The 26,372-nt window shown below is 41.7% G+C and overlaps 1 protein-coding gene across 2 annotated transcripts in view; it reads left to right on the top strand.

The window, feature by feature from the left end:
- Nucleotides 1-15,433, top strand: part of LOC310779875 (RNA-binding protein Nova-1-like) — a gene marked incomplete at both ends in the record, with an annotated part of 37,778 nt that extends 22,345 nt beyond the window's left edge. Inside the window, 2 exons of one of the 2 annotated variants that reach the window (XM_083640377.1) lie at nucleotides 13,461-13,627; nucleotides 14,414-15,433. In XM_083640377.1, the coding sequence (XP_083496503.1) occupies nucleotides 13,461-13,627; nucleotides 14,414-15,433 (1,187 nt within the window). Of the gene's footprint in view, nucleotides 1-13,460; nucleotides 13,628-14,341 lie in introns of both variants that reach the window. The other variant, XM_083640378.1, reaches the window with a different exon arrangement.
- Nucleotides 15,434-26,372: the final 10,939 nt, after the last annotated feature.

Here is a 26,372-nt window from a genome sequence, read left to right as displayed (position 1 = left end):
CAGACACCACTGGAATCTAAAATCAAGTTCCCTCACTCTATCCTGGAAGACTGCATTTTGTACTAGACAGTGTTCTGTCGAATGGTCAACTCCCTGGTGTTCCTTTTATTATGGCACACAGACATTCGATCCTACATTATAGCTGTCCCAAATGATGCTATCTATTACTGCAGAAGGTCCCAGGGAATCCTGGTCCTGCCTAAATGTACACTTTACTTGTAAGCACCATCTCTGTCTTGCAGCTTAGCTTATTAGCACCAGGCACGTGCACCAAACAAACCAGGGTGTAAAATATAGGGCCTATTTATAGAGGCCTATTTGTCTGTAATAAATGGCTGAGTATGGTGGTCAGTATGGTGTGGTCTTTTTTCAAAGAAGGGAACAGTGGTGGCTGGGGACTTCTAGTCATGCTGTGATGCCATAATGAAAGTTTTCCAGGCACCTCTGTCTAATTTACTGGATATAAAAGACATGCTACAAAAAATCCCTACATTTAAATCAATGTCTTTCAAAAGTAGCTTTTTAAACAAGATGGACATATCCAACAGTGGGATTTCCAACAATGAATTTCCTTCCTTTATTTTCTCTGTGAAAGGCGACTTTTCTGACAAATGTGCTGATGTGATGATGTCTATTACAGGCTATAGGAGTGACATGCTAACAGGCTATAGGAGTGACATGCTAACAGGCTATAGGAGTGACATGCTAACAGAAGAAGCAGACAAAGGAACTGGACAAGCTAAAGATGAGCTAGATTCTCATCACAGAACAGCTCAAGCAACTAAAAAGGAAAAATAGATCAAAAAAATGTCATCGCCCTGCCCTCCCCAATTGTGCTTGGGCAATAGAGAGCCGCAGGAATGAGTCCGGAAGTATACTTCCGGGTTCTTTAGTGGAAAGGTCTATGGGATTTAACATGGGGGTTTTGCATAAATGCATAAAATAAGGTATGTGGTAGTGCTGCACGATTATTAGAGGTGCGATTAGGGATTAGGGTGGAGAATATTGCGATTTGCGATTGTGATTGCGATATACCGGTAATAAACAAATGGTATCTAGGGATGTGCCGGCATGAGTTTTTGACGGTATGATAACATTGGACAAAAATACCACGGTTTCACGTATCACAGACTAAAATACATGAAATATATTACAATTTAAAATATATTAAAACTAAATAAATAAAACCATTTGAAATAAAATTATCTTAAAAAAAATAAAACGACAGATGGCCTTAAACGCCACACTCACTTGACGCTTCTTGAGAGAGAGGCGAGGTAACGTGCATCTGCAGACTTTATCGAGGGACCATGAAGGCATCATGTGACAGGCTAGCTAGCTTAAGCCTGGAGGTGCTGCTGCAGGCAGCTGCAACAGTGTTTTCTCTGCTATCAACCTTGTAATCTCGCTATATTCTTCATCACAGCGGGTCATTACCGACTGTGCACTTAAACGTGCACTAGTTCTGCATAAGTACCTGCAGCTCTCTCTCCTTACTTTACTGACTTTCCCACTAATCACACGGCTGTTTACATGTGTTTCTGAATGGCTAGCTAGTTATTAGCATAGCTAGCTGTTAGCGATCATGGATGTTCTCTCTCTCCCTCTTGGTAAGATGTTATATGTTTGTGAACCTTGCTGCGCATAACATTACTTATTTGCGGGAGTGCATGGGAGAAGTCTCCCGCTAGTGTTGATGCCCAGTGTGATGGCAGAGAAACGTGTGTTTGCTACGTCGCATGTAACGTTAGTTTAGAGGAGGCTCACACACACACACTCAAAAAGACGTGAAAAAAAAATAATCGCACACTTTTGCGGTTATGTAATCGCACGTGCTGACATCACGATTTCGATTACCGGTAGATTAATCGTGCAGCACTAGTATGTGGTTAACAAAAGTTTATGGGAATGCGAATTTGGGGTCATCATGATAATCTTCACAAATGTGAATAACCTTTATGACTTTTGGAACGTAAATGTGTTTCATTGATGAGAGACTAGAAGGAAAGTACAATAAACTTTAATGATGCAACAAACAACATTTAGATTTGGCGTATGACTCCATGGTATGATGACGCTCCTCTGAGACGTGAGGAGGATGTCAGTGATTTATAGGATAGAGAATTCCCCATAGGGAATTCTACAGGAGTCATGACATTGGTGGTGTTCAGGGGAGGAGGTGGGCCGAAGCAAACTGCTACGGTGAAGACCATCACTGAGGGGAGACACACAAAGTGAGTTACAACACTCTAAAATACGAGGGAACTGATATAGAACTCCAGTTAGGTGATTGGCCAGCAGGCCAGAGAGAGGGAGAGCATGGGAAAGCGTTGATTGGACAGGAATAACGGCGTGCATATTTATGAATGAGTGATGTCACCTGAACAGGGGGTTGCTGCAGGGGGGGAGAGACATTAGGGGAAGTCGACCGACCAGGGGACCGGCTCACCCCACCAGCTTCCCACCCGCAGACACGGCCAATTGTGTCTGTAGGAATGTCGGACCGAGCCAGAGGTACCGCTGCTGGGAATTGAACCTGGGTTTCCGTGGTGGTAGTACAGTAGGTGAGTGCTTTTACCTCTACACTACCCAGACTCCCCCCTAAAAAGACCAGTTGACACTTCTTATGTGGGAAAGCTGAAGGCTGAGACGTGTGCTTTCCGGGGCAATGACACATCTCTCCCCTCCTGTCATCAAGAGGATGCGCTAACTCCTGCTGCACCTCGGAAGCTCAGAGCAGTTATGACGAAATTCTTCAAATACAAAGACACAGACAGAAGGGAGAGGATGATGTAAGCAAGCCGGCGAGGGAAGGGTGACCTCTCAACAGAGACCCTGTTTGACGGACAGACAGTTGAAAGTGATCTAATGCAGAGTGGCAGCAGCAGTGCCACGCCTTGAAGCCTTTTGGGAACTTCAATTAAAGGTTGCCTGGTTCAGTAGAGGGACCTGCCAGGCCAGCAGTAATGGCTGAAGAGTGAAGGCAATGCTTATACCGAGGGGAATCATCTTTTGTCCCCATGGAAGTGTTGCATCTTTGAAGTCTTAAAATGTCCTAGTTTGCCATTTTCTGGTCTTTCTTTTACATCTGGGTCTGGGCAGACAAAGAAGTTGCTCCAGCTAAATACAGTACATTCTCTGGCTATTTATTTGTGTGCATATTTTCGAAGAGCATAAATAATTGTAGCCACATTTTAATTTGTGCACACATAGCGGCTTCAACGTCTGCACATTTTCTATTTTGTACACGTCATCATGCACATGCAAATGTACCTTGTTACCAGAGGGTTTTTCCTCCAGCATAGCCACTGTAGGCTCCATAGTCAGTAACAATCCAACTGGTTTTATAGACATGAGTTTAGAGCTTAGCCCAAGTGCCTGGCAAATAGAGTCTGTAAGCTACATACAGAGTGGCACCATATAAAACCATTGTCTAGCCATTTGCAAACTTTTATTTAAAATAAAATGATTTGCTAGTTGTGATCATTTTGAAAGGGTGTTTGTGCGGCTGCTGCACTTGCAGGCTTCAGTCCGTCACTTATTGAAGAATGAAAGGCAGGCAGGTGCAGCAAAACATCACCAAGCAGCACTGACTTCTGCAGGCTCCAGAGCTTCAATAATCCTACTTTAACATTTCTCATTCAGAGCCTGTTTAGAGCCTGTTTGTGTGCTTTTGGAACCTGTGCTAAATGTGGGCTAAAATGTGCTGAAACTATATCTCCAACAGTTTTATGGGGGTTCCTGGTGTACATTCCTGTATATACTGTTATCTAGTATGTAGTGTATGTACTGTTATCTAGTATGCATGTACTATATATAATGTTATCTATGTATGTACTGTCTATACTGTTATCTAGTATGTACTGTATATACTGTTATCTAGTGTGTACTTTATATACTGTTATCCAGTATGCATGTACTGTATATAATTAATGTTATCTATGTACTGTAGTTATCTAGTATGTACTGTATATACTGTTATCTAGTATGTACTGTATATACTGTTATCTAGTATGTACTGTATATACTGTTATCCAGTATGTATGTACTGTATATAATGTTATCTATAAACACGGTACACACTGTACCGTGTTTGTGTGGGTTTCCTCCAGGTGCTCCGCTTTCCTCCCAACACCAAAGACATGTATGTTAGGGTTAATACTCCTGTCAGTGCCCCTGACCAATGCAATAGCGAAAAAACTGGAGTTAGTCCCCGGGCGCTGCACTGCGGCTGCCCACTGCACCTAGTTCTAGGAAGGTTCATAGTAGAGGATGGGTCAAATGCAGAGGATGAATTTCCCCATGGGGATAAATAAAGGATAACTTAACTTAACTTATACTGTTATCTAGTGTGTACTATAAGTATTAGCCAGAATTTCATCAGGAAACTATTAAGTTCAAATGCAGATCAGGTGCTCTTTCTCCCATTTCTTCCCATTACAGTCTACTCCTCCTCCTTCTTTTCTCATATTCTGAAATTAGCCTATTGACCACTCACATACAGTACAGTGTATTATATATATATATATATATATATATATATATATATATATATATATATATATATATATATATATGCTGCTGAGAGGAGGAGATAATGCACTCTGTCTCTCTCTCTGTCTCGCTCTCTTTCTCTGTCTCTCTCACGCAGCCTAAACGCTGCTGGGTGGAGGAGACGATGCACTCTCTCTGTCTCTCTCTCTCTCTCTCTCTCTCTCAGTCTCTCTCTCTCTCTGTCCCTCATCACAGCCTTATTAGATGCTGGGCGGAGGATTTTGAGTGCATAGTCTAGCTATGCCTCTTAAGGCCTTAAGTATGCACTTTTTTCTTTCTCTTAGGTAGGTAACGTTGCTGCTATTAATAGAGATATATTTAATTTACTTTTACCTACCTATCTATGCGAGCTCAAATAGTCCCTGACTTTAATTACTTTTAAGTACATTGTACGTGTCTTTTACTACTTTTAAGTACATTGTACGGATCCTTTGAGGTGTGACTTTTACTATTTCTGTGTTCACTCGATCCATTCTGCTGTAAAACTGCTGCACATGCTCCATGTTGTTTCACTTGTCCATGTTTTTGTTTTACATGTATTCGCTATGTTTTTATATCTGCTTGCACACAAATTGCCCTTCTGGGACAAATAATAAACTTGAATCTTGATCTTGAATCTATATAGGCTGTATTATATAGGCTGTATTATATAGACTGTATTATAGGCTGTATTATAGGCTGTATTATATAGGCTGTATTATATAGGCTGTATTATAGGCTGTATTATAGGCTGTATTATATAGGCTGTATTATATAGGCTGTATTATAGGCTGTATTATAGGCTGTATTATATAGGCTGTATTATATAGGCTGTATTATATAGGCTGTATTATATAGGCTGTATTATATAGGCTGTATTATAGGCTGTATTATATAGGCTGTATTATATAGGCTGTATTATATAGGCTGTATTATAGGCTGTATTATATAGGCTGTATTATAGGCTGTATTATAGGCTGTATTATATAGGCTGTATTATATAGGCTGTATTATAGGCTGTATTATATAGGCTGTATTATATAGGCTGTATTATAGGCTGTATTATATAGGCTGTATGTATTATATAGGCTTTATTATAGGCTGTATTATATATATAATAAATTGTAAAAAATTCCATCAAGACATTCCTGAGATATCGCGTTAACAATCTTGAAAATGGCATTCGAGAGGTCACAGTGACGTTGACCTTTGATAACCAAAATGGAATCAGTTCATCCTTGCATCAAAGTCGATGTTTGAGCCAAATCAGAAGAAATTCTATCAAGCTGTTCTTGAGATATTGCGTTAACAAGCTTGAAAATGGCGTTCGAGAGGTCACAGTGACGTTGACCTTTGACCACCAAAATCTAATCAGTTCATCCTTGAGACCAAGTTGATGTTTGAGGCAAATTTTATGAAATTCCGTCAAGGCATTCCTGAGATATCGTGTTAACAAGCTTGAAAATGGCGTTCGAGAGGTCACAGTGACCTTGACCTTTGACCTTTGACCACCAAAATCTAATCAGATCATCCTTGAGTCCAGGTCGATGTTTGAGGCAAATTTGATGAAATTCTGCCAAGGCATTCCTGAGATTAGTGAGATATCGCGTCAACGAACCTCGTACGGACGTACGGACGGACAACCCGGATCCATAATGCCTCCAGCCTGGCTATCGCCGGCGGAGGCATAATGACACAACAGCAAAAGTGTATTTGATGTTTTAATGGAAAAGATTCAGATTCATTTATTTAAAGAGTGGGACATTACACGTTAATGAACAGTACAGCCGTACAGTAAACATGTCAGGTTATAGCCCAAGGGCTAGTTTCCACCTGTAGTCCCATGGCAGGTTGATGTAATCATGAAGGAGAAAAAAGATTAATAGTACAAAAAAGATTAATAATACGGAAGATTAGTAAAACCAAAAATGATTAAAACACACACAATTAATAGAACCAAAAAATTAATAGTACAAAAGGTTAGTAAAACCTAAAATGAATAAAACACACAGAGCATGCAGCGAAACATGACAGATGTTAAGTGTGGTCACATTGTTGTTTTGATCTGAGCCATAATTTCAACTGGCCTTTGAAAGTGGCGAGACTAGGGCATTCTCTAATAGAGGGAGGTAGATTATTCCAGAGGGTGCTTCCCGTAAAGGATAAGGTCTTCTGGCTAAAAGAAGTTTTTCTAAAGGGGACCTCGCAGACCTTGTTCGTGATGGCCCGAGTGACACGGGTCGAGTTGGCGGTCGAACGATATTTGATGAAGTCAGCAAGAGGAGGCGGCGCCAGTCCATGTAGAACTTTGTATATTAGACAGGCAGAGGTGAAATTTCTAAAGTTCTCAAAACTTAGCATGTCATATTTACGTATGACATGACAGTGGTGATGAAAGAGAAAGAAAGAGACAGCGAGGAAGGTGAGGGTGGTGAGGAAGAAAACAATTGTTCAAGAAGTAAAAAGGACTCGCTCTTGCATCACCTGTCTCCACGGCTCTGCCCCTTTACCATGGCAACGGAATGCTGGTGTTGTGGTCAGTGTAGGAAGAAGCCTAGAGGAGGAAGGAGTGTGTGTTGAGTCTATTGAATGCTGGTGGTGGTCTGGTCAGTGTAGGAAGATGCCTAGAGGAGGAAGGAGTGTGTGTTGAGTCTATTGAATGCTGGTGGTGGTGTGGTCAGTGTAGGAAGAAGCCTAGAGGAGGAAGGAGTGTGTGTTGAGTCTATTGAATGCTGGTGGTGGAGTGGTCAGTGTAGGAAGACGCCTAGAGGAGGAAGGAGTGTGTGTGTTGAGTCTATTGAATGCTGGTGGTGGTGTGGTCAGTGTAGGAAGAAGCCTAGAGGAGGAAAGAGTGTGTGTTGAGTCTATTGAATGCTGGTGGTGGTGTGGTCAGTGTAGGAAGAAGCCTAGAGGAGGAAGGAGTGTGTGTGTTGAGTCTATTGAATGCTGCTGGTGGTGTGGTCAGTGTAGGAAGAAGCCCAGAGGAGGAAGGAGTGTGTGTTGAGTCTATTGAATGCTGGTGGTGGTGTGGTCCGTGTAGGAAGAAGCCCAGAGGGGGAAGGAGTGTATGTTGAGCAGTGTTAGGCAAGTTACTTGCAAAATGTAATATACTACATATTACTAGTTAGTTTCATTTGAAAGTAATAAGTTACTTCACAAAATTGCTGTCTGTGTAGAGTAACTCATTACTTATTACACTACTTTTCCATTACTTTCACCAAAACAAAAGCAGCAGCAGAATGACATCGCCGCCCAGGAACAATCCTGAAAAATCATTTCAACTGCCTTGAAGTCAGTTTAAACAATGCAAAATTCTAAATGTCATTCTTTTCCTTTGTTATTGTCATCTATAGTGGTTATATGCATAAAAACAGACAGTTTGATTAGGAAATGATTGTATATCAATGTGCTTTGATTTAAAACAATTAACTCAATTTGTAACTTGAGTTACTTGACAAAGTAACTGGTATAATATTACTGAAATCCTATAAGTAATAAGTTATATTACTTAGTTACTTCTAAAAGTAATATATGTGACCTGCTCTGACCAAATCAGTCGCTTGTCGCGCTGGCTGTTTGTCTAGAAAACGCGATTTTATCTGAAAATATTTATTTCTCCTGTTTTGGGGTTTCATCAGATTATAGTAAAATAAAGCCTTGGCTTTCATTCTCTGTAAAGCTTATTGTGAAATTCGACCGCTAAATATACTTTTGAAGCTCTTGAAGTTGAAGTCAAAAGTGAAAGTAGGCCTATACTGCGCTGGCAGGCTGCTGCTCTCTGCGTTCTCAGTCACTCTGGTGCACGTGCAGCGCAGCCCTCCTCACGTTGCCAGTTAAACAGGTTTGGAGGTACTTGCAAATGGTAGGCTATATTATAGACTAGAGCTGGGTATTGGTTCAAATTTCAAGAATCGATTCGATTCCGATTCACAAGGTTGCGAATCGATTAATTTCGATTCGATTCGATTCGATTCGATTCGATTCCGATTCGATCAATTTTCAATATTGATTTGGTTAGTGATACCAAAACGTGGTTTTTGAGCTGTACCCTGAATTACATGACTGTCCAGTTATGTAACACAGGGGTTTCCAACCAGCCAAGTAGATACAGTACATGGGGAAAAAAAGTTGCAGAACTGTTGTCAATTTTAATGGTTTTAGTTACACCACCATTTACTCACCACGTGGTGACAAAGGGTAAATAACAGCCTTTTCATCTGTCAATAAAGACACTTTCACAATTATGCACAGTGATTTGATTTCAGCCTATATAATTTCTAAAAGTAGATTAAAGATAAAAGAACATTTCCATTCATGTAGCCTACAGTATTTATGTTTTTGTTTCAACTACAAACATAATTAAACGTCAACTTGAAACTATGTTTCAACTACCACACACAGCACAATATTTTAGCCTGTTTAGTAAAAAAAAAAAAAAATTTTTTTTTTTTTTTTTTTTTTAATTAAAAAAAAAATCGATCTCTGGACATATGAATCGATAATCGAGGATTAAAATGAAAATCGATTAAAAATCGGAGAATCGATTTTTTGAACCCAGCCCTATTATAGACTACTCTAGGATTTAAAACGCTGTTTCTAAAGTTTGTCAGGGTTGTATTGTGGAGTTGTGTTATTGGTTTGTTATTTTAGACTAGTTTAGGCTGTTTATGTAACGTTTTACCCTCTTAAAAATCTGCCTCTTCGGGGGTTATGATAACGAACATGGCAACCCGTCTCTGCCGTCTCTCTCTCTCTCTCTCCCCTTGCAAGGGGAGAGAGAGAGAGAGCAGCTGCGTAATTTCTGCATCCAGTGAAAGTCTGTCTGTCTGCCTGTCTGTCTGTCTGTCTGTCTGTCTGTCTGTCTGTCTGTCTGTCTGTCTGTCTGTCTGTCAGATTGATAGACTAATACTAGTCAGTAATCTGCATGATAATGTTGCTTGACTTTTAACACATTCACTGCCAGCCGTTTTTTTTTTACTGTAGGTAGGTTCTGCCAGAGGTTTTTTTTTGAGGATTCTGGCTTATCTTTCAAGACCCGAGGATTCTTTTCTGCTAAGATTTTGTGAACACACAATATCTCAAAAGAACTAATAGAATGTGTGCTTTCTCTGTCTAAAAGAGTTAGTTTGTAGAGTTAGTAGTTATGTAAGCATTAGCAGTTGAATACAGCATGGTTTCAGCGTCTGAAAAATTATTCAGAGATAAACGGCTTTTTGTGAAATTCGATAGAACAGTCACTTTAACCATTCATTTTTGGCATCAGTAAGACGTCAGACATCTAAACAATAGTTTTGAACAGTAATTTCCTCCATAACAGCAGGAAACCCCCCTCTGCTTCCAACTCCTCCCTCCGTGGGCGTTCTCCGCCCTCCTTGGCTCTGCAGCGGGTCTGTGACAAACGAGTTGCTGCTGCCTGGCTGCTGCGGCTGCCTGGCAGTCTGGATGGGGCTCGCTGGATGGGTTTCGCTCGTTTCTTGGCGGTCCGGTTGAGAGCTCTGATGAAGCTCTTGCGATTCTGGGCTTATTTATGGTGCGTGTTTCAAAGTGTGCATCCAGTCTATTCTTGGAACCCCCCACCGTTGCCACCGCTGTGCGTCAGCGCGAAAGTGAAAGCGTTTTCGCCATCCATTTTACAGTATGAAAACGGCTTCCTTGCGCTTTTCCCTCCAGTTTTGGCTCGCCTCTTCCTACTCTGGAGAGACATGTCCAGATTATACACATTATACACATTCAATACCTCCAATTCTGGTATAGGAGACGTAAAAGGGTTAGATCAACGTCCCACCGTCAAAAAAAAAAAATCTCGTCGTTGGCAGTGAACCGTTGGATTTTTTTTGACGAGTCTACTCGCCATTGGCAGTGAACGTGTTAAATTAAATTCACTGCCTGAATTGAACTGGCATTAGACTGAGCTAATTTCAGATTATTTGCCTCATAGCCTAGGTTAGTTTCAGCTGTCTGTCTCTCTGTCTCTACTCCAGAGCAGAAACGGGTCCGCTATAGATTCTTTGTTGCTGTTATTTGTAATAATTATTACAACAATTACAATTATTACTACATTAATGTACAATTATTAGCCTGCATTAATGTAGCCCTAATTACAAAAAATAATGTGGGTGGGGCGTCAGAGGATCTTCTGTCAGTTGGGTGTTACAGAACAGTTGGTATTGATAATAATAATAATAATAATAATAATAATAATAATAATAATAATAATAATAATTGATAGGACTTATATACCGCTTTTCTATGTAGCCTACTCAAATATGCTTATACATGAATATTTCCCTGGGGTTAAAGGCTGCATTACAGTAAAGTGATGCCATTTTCTGAATTCACCAGACTGTTCTAGCTGGTCTATTAGTTGCCTTTACATAGGCTACTTTGTCATGATATCCACTGAGGTGTACTGAGATGTCATGTGTACCTGTTTAACCAACAAAAGTATCTATCTATCTGTATATTCGAATAGAAGACCAGTGTTAATGTAGTGTTAATTTGGGCGTAGAGCTTTTTTGGGCTTACACAGATTTCTACACATACAGTACATGCACAGTGGTCGTGGTTTATAGGGAAAGTCCCATCAAATCTGGCAAATTTATTTTCTAATCTAATATTAGAAAATACATTTGCCAGATTTGATATGATGGCTCATTTGAAATGCTGTAAATTAAATCAATGAATGAAATAGATAAACTTAATTTGAGGTCTTAAATTCAGAAAGTCCAGTTTCCAGGATTTTCTAAGTGGTTTCCAGGACCTTACCATGACCTACCCCAGATCATAACACACCACCATGCAAATGTACAGCCCACTCCAACCAAAGGTGGTTTCTAGACTTTACAAGTAGTTTCCATGACTTTCCAGGTGGTTTCCAGGACTTTCAAGGTGGTTTCCATGACCTTCCCATGACCTTACCTGCATCATAACACACTGCCATACAAATTTACAGCCAAATTTAACTTGGGGAAGTGGTTTCCAGGACTGTCCAAGTAGTTTCCAGGACTTTCCAGGTGGTTTCCAGGACTTTCAAGGTGGTTTCCATGACCTGCTCATGACCTTCCACGGATCATGACACACTGGCATACAAATTCATAGCCAAATCCAACCTGGGGAGGTGGTTTCCAAGACTATCCAGTGCTTTCCAGGTAGTTTCCAGGACTTTCCAGGTGGTTTAAAGGACTTTCCAGGTGGTTTCCATGACATTGCCATTACCTTCCCAGGATCATAACACAGTGCCATACAAAATTTCAGCCCAATCCCACCTGGTGTGTGGGCATGCACATGCAGACAACTTCAAGAAAAGATGTTTATGTCTCAGAATTAACGTCAAACTTTGAGGCCGTTTTTCCTCAAAAACACAGTTTGGAAACAGTCGCGACATAAAGGGGTGTATCTCCCTCAATTATTGGACTACAAAATAATTTTGATATCCCCAGAAAGCTGAGATTCTCCTCTTTCCAACAGTGTATACAACTCAAAATGTGTTTTGGGGTCAATGTGACTGATTTTGTCAGAGCAGGTCACATATTACATGTAATATGTTACTTTTGTAATGAGTTACACCGAACACTGGTGTTGAGTCTATTGAATGCTGGTGGTGGTGTGGTCAGTGTAGGAAGAAGACCAGAGGAGGAAAGAGTGTGTGTGTTGAGTCTATTGAATGCTGGTGGTGGTGTGGTCAGTGTAGGAAGAAGCCTAGAGGAGGAAGGAGTGTGTGTTGAGTCTATTGAATGCTGGTGGTGGTGTGGTCAGTGTAGGAAGAAGCCTAGAGGAGGAAGGAGTGTGTGTGTTGAGTCTATTGAATGCTGGTGGTGGTGTGGTCAGTGTAGGAAGAAGCCTAGAGGAGGAAGGAGTGTGTGTGTTGAGTCTATTGAATGCTGGTGGTGGTGTGGTCAGTGTAGGAAGAAGCCTAGAGGAGGAAGGAGTGTGTGTGTTGAGTCTATTGAATGCTGGTGGTGGTGTGGTCAGTGTAGGAAGAAGCCTAGAGGAGGAAGGAGTGTGTGTGTTGAGTCTATTGAATGCTGGTGGTGGTGTGGTCAGTGTAGGAAGAAGCCCAGAGGAGGAAGGAGTGTGTGTGTTGAGTCTATGGGCGCTGCAAGGCGAGAACATGCTCACTGTACCCACCCGAGCACTGAAAGAGTGACATCATTGAAGAGGAATCCTTTCTCCCCCCTGTGGCTCGCTAACCAAGCGCGCCTCTTTCTTTCAGCTGTTTCTCTGTTGATTGTGTAAATGGAGGAAGCGAGGGATAGCTTAGCAATTAGGTCCTCTCTTTGTGAAATGTCAAGGAACATTTTTCATTGCCAAGACATCTTAATACACGTGTACATTTTAGCCCCGCCCCCCCCTGCCAAAAGCCTCAAGTCTTAAGTTGCCTGTTCACCAGAAACACACCCAGAACTACTGTAGGGCTGGGCAATATATCAACGATATTATAGCGATATTGTGATATGAGACTAGATATCATCTTAGATTTTGGATATCGTAATATGTTGATATGGCATAAGAGTTGTCATTTACTGGTTTTAAAGGGTGCATTACAGTTAAGTGAAGTGATGTAATTTTCTGAGACTGTTCTTCTAGCTGTTCTATCATTTGCCTTTACCCACTTGGTCATTATATTCACATTACTGATGATTATTTATTTAAAAGAAAATCGGATTGTGTAAATATTTTGTGAACGCACCAATAGCATTTTATTTCGATCACAGTCTTGTTTTAATAGAATTGCTTGTGACATCTCACATGGGGCTTTGACTTACAACTGAACATTTAGCCCCACTTCATAGAAAATACAGAGATATATCCTGTATCACCATTCAGCCTAAAAATACTGAGATATGATTTTTGCCTTGGCCGGAACACGTTGCTGTAGCTGATCATTTGTGTTGTCTTCTCCTTTCCCCCCCCCCCTCTCACCACAGGAACAACAGAGCGTGTATGTCTGATACAGGGTACAGTCGAGGCACTCAATGGTGTCCACAACTTCATTGCGGAGAAAGTCCGCGAGATGCCCCAGAGCGCCCAGAAAACCGAACCAGTCAGCATATTGCAACCACAGACCACTGTCAACCCTGACCGCGTCAAGCAGGTGAGATACTGTGTGGAACCACAATGTAACGCAGACATCTCACCCACATTTGAAGTAATAAGCGCAATCCTTTAAGCCCACAGCGCAGTGGTGTGGCCATTCAGGTTTATGGCACCACGCCCCCCACCGCCCACATCCCTCTAGCCACTCCACCTACCCACCCCTCGAATCCCGACTCTCTAGCACCTTCCTATCCCTAGCTACGACCCCCCCCCACCCACACACACACACACACACACACACACACACACACACACACACACATCCCCCCAGCCAGCCCTCAAATCCCGACTCTCTACCACCTTCCTATTCCCTAGCCTCACTAAGTGTCCATGACTGGCTGACTGACTGAGTGTCCTGACTTTGCCATCCTCTGCTGGCCCAGCGCCGTGGGAAAAAAAACAACTGTATACTGTGTAGTTGGTTGACTGAAGTGAATGTTGACATCAGGGTCACGAGGGTGCCGTAGTCGCTACATGGTTGGAACAGTCCCTCTTCTAGCCCACCTTGTCTATTAGTTGTCAGTCTTGTTCAATGGGCCATGACCCCCATCGTGGGGTCAGGAAAATGTGAGGGTATGGGGTTATTTTTACCCGCAGTCTTTCATAGCTAGAAAGAGCCATGTGGCAGCTGCAGCCTAAACCCCTGGGATTAACAAATGGCTGAGTAAAGCGGGGGCTGGTACTGACTCAGTGAGAGATATCCCTCTTTCTGTCCATCACTTCTACCCTTAAATCTGTCTCTCCCTCCCCCTCTTTCTACTTCAATCTCTCCATTTCTCTACAGGCTAAATTGATAGTGCCCAATAGCACAGCTGGGCTGATCATTGGCAAAGGCGGGGCCACCGTGAAGGCAGTGATGGAGCAGTCGGGGGCTTGGGTGCAGCTCTCCCAGAAGCCGGAGGGCATCAACCTGCAGGAGCGAGTGGTCACCATCAGTGGCGAGCCCGAGCAGAACCGCAAGGCCGTGGAAATCATAGTCCAGAAGATCCAGGAGGACCCACAGAGCAGCAGCTGCCTCAACATCAGCTATTCCAACATTTCCGGCCCCGTGGCCAACTCCAACCCCACTGGCTCCCCCTACGCTAATTCGGCCGAGGTTCTGCCCAACGCAGCCGCAGCAGCTGCGACCGCCTCCAGCCTTCTGGGCCAGGCCGGCTTGACGGGAATGGGTGCCTTCCCCACCGCCATGTCCAGCTTCTCTGGCAACGATCTGCTGGCCATCACCTCAGCCCTCAACACGCTGGCTAGCTACGGCTACAACACCAACACCCTGGGCCTGGGCCTCAACCCGGCAGCTGCATCCGGAGTCCTCGCTGCGGTAGCGGCCAGCGCCAACCCGGCCGCCGCTGCCGCTGCAAACCTCCTGGCCTCCTACGCCAGCGATGCTTCCGGCGGTGTTGGCCACCCCGCCGCAGGTCTTGGTGGGTTCTCCCTAGGTTCTCTAGCTGCTGCCACAGGGGCTTCCAACGGTTACCTAAACGCGACATCCCCACTGATGGCCTCCTCCTTACTGGCGACAGAGAAGCTGGCGGATGGGGCCAAGGACGTGGTGGAGATCGCAGTGCCCGAGAATCTGGTCGGTGCCATTTTGGGGAAAGGAGGGAAAACGCTGGTAGAATACCAGGAGCTAACAGGAGCCCGCATCCAGATCTCCAAAAAGGGAGAGTTCATCCCTGGTACTCGGAACCGTAAAGTTACCATAACAGGGTCGCCAGCCGCTACGCAAGCAGCGCAGTATCTGATCAGCCAGCGGATCACGTACGAGCAGGGCGTGCGTGCTACCAACCCACAAAAGGTGGGCTAATAGAGAAAAGAAGAGGAAAGGAAGAAAGGATGAAGACAGAGATAGAAGGGAATCGAGAGGGTCACCGACGAAAAAAGAAAAAGAAACGTCCAAATATCTGTTCAATATTTCAGTATCAAATGAGAGAATCACAAAGGAGGAGGTGGGGGAGACAACCAAGATAAGTGTGTGTGATATGTGAATGTGTTTTTAGGACTGACGTCCTGATGTTTTTTAAAAGTTTGTGTCGAGTCCTTTTGACGACGGTGATCAGAGTAAGCTGAACTGGTCCACTGCCAAGCTGCAGATTCAAGGGTGAGGCCTCAAGTTTTCACCCTCCTCCAAAACCTCATAGCCGTTTTCCTCTTCCTTTTTTCTTTTTCTTTTCTTTTCTTTTCTTTGGTTTTTATTTGGTTTTTAATTTCAGTCGCGAGCCTCAGCTCCCGGTGAGTTGAGCATGTCAGTTGAAGTTCCAGTCAGCTAGTAGAGCTGTTTCACAAACCTTGCTCTTTGTATACAATGCAGAAGGCATTGTTCACAGGAGAGAGGTTTTATGATGAGCACCTGAGGTCATCTCAGACTATGGGGGAGCAATCGGAATATAATTTCTTGAAAATGAAATCATATCTATTTTGACATTTATGTTGAATTCCGGCTCATATCATAATTGACGTTTCAAAATTTGGGTATTTTATATTTTCATCCATTATTTATTGACATGGTCTCATTCAAACACAAATAGATTATTTAAACCTGTGATTACAGGTTGATCTGAATGTAAAAAACAATATTAGCCTATTGCTATTTTTTATTTACAGGGATCAAATATTGTGTTGCAGTGAAAGAAATGTATAATTCAAACCCCGTCTGAACTTCACTGTTGCTGTCTGCAAGTATAGTTCAGGGGTTAAATAATCAATGTGAGAGGATAGAGGAGACACACAGGAATGTACAAATATATTTTACTCTATCACACACACACACACACACACACACACACATAGATAATGCTCCCACAAACGCACAAACACTAAAACATATTTGCATATTCACTCAAACACAGCTACAAACAGACAAAAATTATGTTGTCGGTTAACCCTTTCTTGGTGCTATGGGATTAGATTTATATCTCCTTTACCATACCCACCTAAATCGAAATCTTTTTGGCGACCGTTCTCCTTACTTGATTTGAAAATGCAGAGGCGTCGTCCAACCATTAGTAGTCCATTGGATCTGACTCAGCCTCTCAACCTAATGAATTTAGGGGATTGATTTCAACATTTTAGGATGAGAAACAATCCAGTCTTATTATCTTGATATTGCGATGCCGTCCTCGTTCCCACCGCGGGACATGGCTTTTTCTAGGAATTGGCCACATTCTAGATTTTTTTGCCTGAGACACGTATTTGTAACACCCAAGAATGAACTCAGAGGAAAGACAACACAACGCACAGTTTGAGGTAACGCAGACTTCGGTACCTTTGGCCTGATGCAGCGTCTAACCACTACAGTTCGCAAACGGAGCAAAACACTACAAAAGCATTTTGATAAGCAAAGCTGTATGAACCAATATCTGTGAACAAAGAAACTATTGCCTTTGCATTAAGGGTACCAAATAGTCAAGAGACATACACTAATGAGAGGGGGATAGAATGACACTTGAAAGAAGGTTTGGACGCAGCTTTCTGTGAGCCATCCTTCCCAATTTGCATCAAGACAATAAAAGCAATTCTCCACTTCGTCCAGGCAGCCTGTTATCTTCCCCAGAACACGTTAACGCTCACTGACTTTGGGTGGAGCGCGTAATAAAAAGCATCGCAGCAAAATGTTTTGGCACTGTCGTAGTTTATGGACAATTGTTTTTCTAATGCAGGGAGGCTAAATTGTCTAGAACATTTTCAAACGCTCAAAGATTACCCTGGCTTGCTTCTGTGCTGCTATCCATGCTATCCATCCAGTACACTGGGTCTCTGAAGACTGCACTGTGAGACATTAAGACCATACAACGTAACGTAAAGCGTGTCTGTCCCTGGTGGGATGCAAGCATTTCAATGTACACATCTATGTGACCTATATACGAGATATAGGCCCATATATCCGGCAAACCTACCAGTATTAATAGAAGGAATATCTCCACAAGAGCATTTGTACTCCGGCGTCTTGTGATGTTTTTGTTTACCAGTACCAATGCACTGCAGAAAGCTGCTACACCTACTTAAAAATTAACAGACGTTTTCCCAATATCAGCGCGTAACCACATTAATCTCAAATTATTCCTACTGCATTTTTTTTCCTGCACTGTTATTCTCTGATCCTATTCCGATCTTTTCACTTTCCCACTCAAAAGGCATCTTTCAATTGTCCCCATCAACCCAAGCTCTATGATCGGCCTTCTAAATACGTGGCTGTGAGGGTTGGTGCTGAGTAGTGTTCAAGAAAAACGAAAAGTGTTTAAAAAAAAAGAGAGAGATCAGAACCACTCCCTTTTGATGAGAATTTAATAAATAGCTTCTTCTCGTTTCATTTTCACCAGTCACGTCTGCAAGCAAATGGATTTTAAAGTGTTTGAATTAACTCTTTGTGTCTGAACATTAGAACGCATCGCAATTGCAACAGTTGAGCCTTTCCTCCCAATTGAAATATTCCCTTTCATGATGTGTCCAAAAGGCGTCGCTGTCATCCATCAACTACAATCTGGCCACTAGTGAAAAAATAAGTTTTACCGAAACGTTTTTACTGCCCAAGATTTTAGCATATGTTAAGATACAAGCACAAAACAAAGCAATGCAACCGGACTGCAGAGAGTTCTTCTTCAAAGCTGTATTGTGCCAAATAGTATTTCTCTCTGCCCCCCTCGACCCCCACATTAACTTTCCTCTTTCTCTCAACATGTGAGTGATAACCCTTTGCACGTGCCGTTTGTCACCGTTCTGCAGATTCCTCCCGTGTCCCACTCCCTGTCTGTCTGTGCTTCTCCCCCCCACACTCGGCTCTCCCCCTGGCTCTTTCTCCTTCCTCCTGTCTTGTCTTCTCATGGGCGGTGATGTCTGGGGTGTGTAGGGTGTGCGCTGCTGGCAGTGGGAGTTATGCACTATAGGTCATAAGGGTATCAAAATATTTTCCCAGGCCGTAGAGTTCACAAGGCTAAAAATGCACAGAAAACACCTGCCTCCAAAACTGTGACACCCACAAGACCAACCAGCAACATTAGCTCAAAGTATCAAATTCCCTCTCTATAAGAAGAACAAGTAGGGTTTAGAAAGGGTTATACCGTGAACTATGGCCTTTTTAGAGAAGGCAAAAGGTCGTTTTTTTTCCTGCAAGAAGACTAAATAAGAAGGCAAATCTTGGTTGAATGAATATTCGTCTGTGGGTAGAACAAACGGAGCTTATATTTCAGCCTCTAAACAACGTAAGTAAGGACAGAATGCGTTCGATAGCGAGAAAAAGGTGGGAACTTGTTTGTGACCTCAAGCCGAAACAATGACATCCTTTATGCATATCCTCTTATCTGAAAATGACTAGAATTCATTTCTGTGGAATACAATATGTCATGTCATATGATCTATATGTACTTTATTGTAGCTATTCTAGTTTGTAGTCCAAATGCAGTCCAGCGTTGTCGATACAATGTGAACTATGTTATATTTGTGTGGATGATGAGAGTGCCAACTAAGCCTGATTAAGATTAGCTTTGCGATTTGTTTGTGCATTATGATGAACTCATCATCAGCAGGTGGTGTCCATATTTCTGTCATTGATGATTTAGTTTGACAGTAAGAAAATGTAAAGAATATTGGAAGCAATATAGTAGCATGTTGTCCTGTTTTGTGTTTTGTCTGTTGTATGAACCTTTGAAATTACTAAGATTTTGAATGAATAGGTTTACATGTACTTTTTGTAAGTTATGAAAATGCTGCTATTTGATAAGTAAAGTAAACTATACAAAATATTTTAGTTGAAAAGATGTCTGGTCTGTTGATTAGAAACATGCTCTTAAAGGCTGGGAGCATAAAACGAGGTGTATAGAATACTATACAGTATTGGTAAGATAGTAAAAGTAATAATAGACTCCATAGTACAACCTGTGCCAAACTAGACCTCTGCAGCTTCTGAAATTGTAGATGTGCGATCAAATGTTAGATATCAATAACTTGTTTAGAAGTGCTGATCAAGTGCCAATCAAACACTGTCTTTTAAGTTAAGAAAAGATAATCAAATACATGACTTAAGAAAACAAAGGACAAAGAACTTTTTGTGCATTGTTTTTATCCCATAGGTACATAGAGTAAGAGTTAAAGATTGTGATTTGTATGGCTCCATGTTGTTTTACACTCCATGCATCCCTTGTGTGTTTGTTTGACCTGTGGCTTAAGTACTGCTGTTTTCTCACAAATGTCTCTATAGGCCAGCATGGACTAAGCATAACATGTTATAAGCATTCATAACATAGCCATTAACAATCAAAATGTGTTTGTGGAGTTAGGTGTTATCTTTTTGCACGTCTTCTATTGCATGGTATCAAAGTGAATTATGGAGGAAAAAAGTTTTTACAAAAATTTTGCGAGGGTGTCTCGCAACATTCAAAGACATAACGCTGCATGCAGTCAATTGTAAAGCACTTAAGTTAACTCGCCTCATATTAAAAAGTTGTTTCTTGTTGTAAGTTGGGAGGGAGCCCATTATTGTCATGTTGGCCCTAAAAAAAGAAAGACATCTCAGATCAAATTCTCATCGATCAAGTCCATCTCTCTTTACACCATCAGAGAAGATATTTTAATTTGTAGGTACAGTGAGGAGTATTACAAATGTGAAACAAGCAAACGCGAAAATGTTATTCAGTGCATTGGCTCCTTGTGTTTTGCCTTTTAGGACATCTGGCTTGCATTTTTTTTGTAACAGGTTGAACCTCACATAACCTGTGGCATACTATTTTTTAGACTTGTTTTATACCACAGCTTGAAAGCCCAGATCTAATCTATGAATGTACCCATTTCCTTTTTTTTTTAATTAGTAATATTGTTATTATTATCTTTTTTTCTGTCGAATGTTATCGGTCTTTAATGTAAATTCAGGGCAGGAATGTCAACTACATGTAGAGTTAATATCTATGTCAATAACAAATTTCAGCTATAGTCAGGTAGGCCTCACAGGGCCATAGTCATGAACCAGACATGTTTTAAAACAACTTCCGATTCGCTGTCAACATTATCTTGTTTGTTTGGTGTTGCATAAATGCACTTTACTGATCAATGGGTCATATCTTTTTACAAATAACATCTCCTGTTACTGGGTGTGAAATGAAGCAAACCATGGTTGACTTTCAACAGTTGTTGGTTGTTTTTTGTTTGTTTGCCATTCTCTGCTGTTGCTCTGATGTTACCGTTTGATTTTCCTTTGATTGATTTATTCCACAATTTTTTTTTCCGGGGGGTCTCATGAATGATGGAAAGGGCTGGTGTATCAGGCGGCACGCCAAGGCTTCTCCACATTCCCTTCAGCAGAGGTTTGTGTCAAGCACTGAGTGACTTGCTCTTAAATGCTGCTATCAGTGAAACAGCCCAGGAGGGGGCATTCTCTTGCTTTCAATTACAAAACAGATTCCCCCCCCCCTGACAAATTGATATTGAATCAACAAAAAGGAAGAAGAAGAAAAAAGTTATCGCATAGTGCGGAGAGTTACGGAATGCAATCTCAAGGTCTCGCTTGACATAATTGTCAGGTCTGAGAGAACAACAAAAAACGGCACCAGCAAAAAACGAAGATTGCCTCAAGATGATGTAAAAAAAAAACGTCAAAGGAAACTTGTTAGACTTGGAAAGGTCTAGGCCTAGATGTGGATGATGTTTCTGTCTCATCGCTTTGTGTTTGGAACCCCTGTCGCTGCTCGTGCCGCTTCACGACAAATTTGCCTCCGAATTGCCAAACAAATTATGATATCATTCCACCCCCCCCCCCCCCCTCCCCACACTCAAAATGTGTTCTGGACACTCATCCGCCCCCACCGAGCCCTTTCACATGAAGGCTATGACTGGTTTTTGGAATGCTACAAACTGGCTACGGCGCTTGCACGATATCATGATTTGTGTTTCGTTCTGTTCGGTGCCTGCTACTGTATCCACCCTTTAAACGGATGAAGGTATTCTTGAGCCCTTTCGTCTGAGAAATAGAGGATTCTTGCCAACCAGACATGAGGCCATTTTGTTTTTTGTCTTTTTGACCCTCTGAACCTCCCATGAACTTAGTTGACCTTGTCCATCCCCCCAAGAACTCATTCATGTGTTGAATATTTTGCACCGCCTTTTACTGTCGAACGTTGTGAGACTGTTTCTTTTATCCGGTTATCTGGACAGTTCTGCAGGGTTGATCCGCTTTGCTGAAGTGTAAACTGAAGAAAGCATGACGATACCTTTTGCAAACATTTTCGCTTCATTGTAAATATTCTTTTGGCGTTCGGCTTTTGACTTCGGTTAAGCCCTCTGTTCTTTTTCCAAAAAATGGACTGACAGCATAAGTAAGATCTAATATTCCAACCTAAGCAAAGTGATGTTTTTGTCGATTGGGTACAGTTCTCTTTGATATCCGTAAAGGATGGTTCTGTCTTTCGTTTGTGACGAGGAGAATCTGTGAAAGTCCACAGTGTTTAACCATCCCAAGGGCTTTCTAGGACAGCATTTGTAATGTCTTTCTAAATGACAATGACCTCTATTGAGAGAAAAACAATTAGAGGAAATATGCCTTTTGTGCCATTTCAGTAAAGAGTGTCAAAGCCTTTTATGGCGAATATTTGTCCGCACGAGTGCCAAATACTTCCATACTGAGCCAAAAGGCAGCCAGCCTACATAACTTAAGTGTTGGATCACTGGAATGGTTATGCCCTATTTCCCCACACCCCAAAACATTGCCCTAATTGTATGACGTTTGAGCTCATGTACCATTATTGTTATGCTGCCAGTCTGTTTTCTGCTTTTGTCAGAGGAACATCTCAGAAGCAGTATATTTTCTAAACGATACACTGTTGATAAAAAAAAAAGAAGACAACAGCTACTATGGCGAGGGGAATGAGAGGATTTTAAAAGTGTCATTTGTGTTTTTATTCTTAGTTGATTTGAACATTATTCATTAATAGATTTAAGGGTAATGACTATTTAATGTAACTGTAGTACTGTGTTTGTAAAAGAAATTCAGTGAGTTGTGTTTTATGACTCGTGGACTACCAGTGAAGTCAGCATTTCAGTGTTAATAATAGACCACTTGCACAACTCCACTACTTCCTGAAATGAGTAGGGCATCTTGGTTTCCTGTCCTACACTATTGGATGAACTGATTCATGTCAGGTGTGCCTGACTGCTTCAGTCACAACAACAGTGATCAGGCACACCTGACATTAATCAGTTCATCCAATAGTGTAGGACAGGAAACCAAGATGCCCTACTCATTTCAGGAAGTAGTGGAGTTGTGCAAGTAGTCTATTGAATTGTTTTTTAAAGATTATTTTTGCGACGGCAACAAAGAGTCATTATAAATGTTCATTTTAACATCACTTGTCTTGCGTTCCTTTTATTCTCCACCTCTTCCCTCCACTCTGTCTCATTGGAGTGAGAGGTCAAATGTCATGCATTTATATAAATGCAACCAACACGTTCTATGAATAGATGAATGTCCAGAGTGCTGGATCCCAGTGCATATTGAAAGTGAACAATGGGTATGGTTACATGCACACTCTTGCCATGAATAGTCAGGTTAAGGTCAAACACTACATCAAAGTAACCGTTTTCCCAACAGCCCTGGTTTGCATCTCAAGACAGATGCTAACAAATGCTCCCACCTACCTGTCTGTACTTCGGCAGCTCTCAAAGTTGGTCAGAAATAAGGTAGGATATCCAGTCAAAATAAGGCAGGTGATCCGCTCATTTCCGTGTCCCCTGTGCAGTCACGAAACCAAAATCCACAAAAACCTTCTAACTATGTAATTTAGGGTGTTATGTGAGTAATTGTAAGCCTAAAAAAGTTTGAGACATTAGTTTCAATCCAAATCCTAAATATCGCCATTTCCCTGTTTACAATTTTTCTTGAGGCCGGATTTGAATTGGGCGGTGCTTAACAGCTTTAAACTTCCCACCTATATGATGTCAACAGGCGGATCCAATCATAGAGTAGCTTGCAGTTGTCTGTTCTACAAAACCATCGTGCCCCCGCAGCCCGCTCAAAGTCTGCCTCTATGGAATGGAGCGCGGGGGGGCCGCTGCATCTCGGCGGTCTGAATGGGGCCGGTCGTGGCAGAGTGCTGCTCGGGCCGGTCGTGGCAGAGTGCTGCTCGAATTGAGTTTGAGGAAATTACCTCATCTCCACGCAAACACACATCACGTTTCTTTAAATGCGTGTTTCAAAAGTCTACATTAAACACATGCTCCAACTGTAAAGACAAATTAGTCCTAGGTAGCTAGCTGCTGAGCAGAAATGGAAATTGGAAAAGATATTTTTTATTTATTTATATATTTATTTTGTGAACACCATCGAACTTCCTTCTGGTCTGAAGCATTTTTTTCTTTGGAAGATGACAACTTCCTCTGTCCGAATTGTAATGGTCTGAAGTACAGACTGTCTCTGGAGCATTCCAAGATTGTGGAAGAGATAGACTGGCTTGAGAGTCTATGGATCTATCTGATAGTTGGGTTAGGTGAATTATGTTACACAACGGATGTGCTGTTTCTCAGATTTTATAAAAGCTTGTTTCAATGCTTTCTCGTGGCAGGGAATTTGTTCAGCGGCCAGCCATCTATAAACATGAAGATGTTCATTTCTTTCATTGGGTTCAGCATGGAAAGTGTTAGGTAGTTGCTCTAAAAGTGTTGCCTTGTCACCAACCTCTGCTTTGACCTTTTGGACATCACATTTAAAAACAAACGAACAATGAAATCAGAGTAAGATGTTCACATCCAAATAAAATTACAGTAAAAGATTGAGCAAAGATCTACATGTACAGTATATCAACTAGGGTTCAGCTGATTTGGCTGGTATATTTTTAGACTGACGATACTGATTGTTTATATTTTATGATGATTCTCAATATCTTAAAATTTTATCTTTTTCATTAATAAATAAATAAAATTTTAATTTGCATGGATTCAGTGTTTCCTCAGAATTCCTCAGGGTGGAAAACCAAAACAACACAGAGCATCATGGGACAGTAAAACTCTCCACCCGGCCTAATGACATTCTGTTAGTGTTAGCAGGTGACCCACCACAGCTGTTCAATGGTTAAGCGATGCATTGGGCCTTTAAATGCTAGGTTAATGCCATAAAAAAATAGAAATAGTAAATACATTGAATAACTAAAATGTGCAATACATACAGGCACAATAGACCCTTTTCACGGGGGGCCATTTTGTGTCGAAAAGGCAGAATAAACAGGTGCAAGAAAAACACTAATGAGGATTTCCAAATTCCAATCATGGAAGTTTGAAACCCTCAGTGTTTTGCTTGCACCTGTGTTTACCCTGCCTTTTCGACACAAAATGGCCCCCGCCGTGAGAAGGGTCTATTGGCCGTGTCTGCGGGTGGGAATTGGCCGGATTAAGGGTATGTGTCTTGGTCGCTGTACTAGTGGGCGGCACTGGGGGAAATAGCGTGATCCTCTCACATGCTACGTCCTGCCAGTGAAACTCCTCGCTGTCAAGTGAAAAGAAGTGGCTGGCGACTTCACATGTATCGGAGGAAGCATGTGCTAGAATACAACTCTCCCCAGATCAGCAGAGGGCTGGGGACACACTAGAGCAGGGAATGGGCCAAGTATAATTCACGTGATATCATTGAATGCATGTGCCGTCGTGTGAGCTGCAGCCTAAGCACTGTCCTAATCATTTCCCAGTCTCCCACATAGTGCTAGTTAAGTTAGTGGGTGCAATGCAGCAAAGTTCTGCAACACATCAGAGAAGGCTGTGACTTTTCCTTGAACGCTCAAATATTTATTTTTATCAATCCTACACTGTTTGACCTTGTTCATTATCCAGTAAATAAATGCCTAACCTTTTGAACTCAGCTACACATGCAAGAAAGATGGCACCACATACACATGACATAGTATAGACATACGGTACAGACATACATACATACATACATATAGCTAGACACATATACATACATACACACATACATACATACATACATACATACATACATACATACATACATACATACATACATACATACATTCATACATACATACATACTAGGGCTTGCTTTCACAGACTATATAGTGGACTATCAAACCCACTAGTCGACACTGTGCATCGTAGTCGACTAATCGTTCATCTGGGGTGTTTGGAATAAACAATATAAATAAATACGTAAATTAAAGATTGAACAATCATTTTCTACATTATGCCATGTTAAATAAACACAAATTAAGGTATTTAGAGACGGAAAGACTCCTGTCTTGTTGTTACCGCAGTCAAATAGTCACTATCTCCGGTCAGACAAGTTACTGGGGTTTAGGCTCATTTGTAAACAGCCTCTCAGAGCCAATCAGGACTCTGCTATTTCACATACCCCCAGGTTGGTCCTGCCTACATTAGTTAACCCTTTACTGGCTGTTTTTGAGAGCTTTTTGATGAGAATTTATTGTGTGTCCTGTGACTGGTCGACTAGTCAACTACCTTTTGGGAGTACTAAAATCCAGTCGTGAATGCCCTAATAATACATACATAGGCCTACATACGTGTGTGTGTGTGTGTGTGTGTGTGTGTGTGTGTGTGCGCATGCAGTACATACATACATTTTTTAAGGGATCATGTACAATATATGAAACATCAATGTTAGCATTTGATTCATTGTAGCAGAGTTAGCCTAGGGCTAATTTTCATCTGTAGTCCCCCTGACAGGTCACGATTTAACATCAACTCAGAGACAGAACAACATTAACAAACTAAATAAACAAAACAGACAAACAGTATTATAT

The sequence above is a fragment of the Poromitra crassiceps genome, assembly GCF_964638095.1.
Source record: "Poromitra crassiceps genome assembly, chromosome: 1".
Classification (NCBI taxonomy): domain Eukaryota; kingdom Metazoa; phylum Chordata; class Actinopteri; order Beryciformes; family Melamphaidae; genus Poromitra; species Poromitra crassiceps.
Note: the sequence above shows the minus strand (reverse complement) of the source record. Positions and strands in the feature narration are given on the sequence as shown.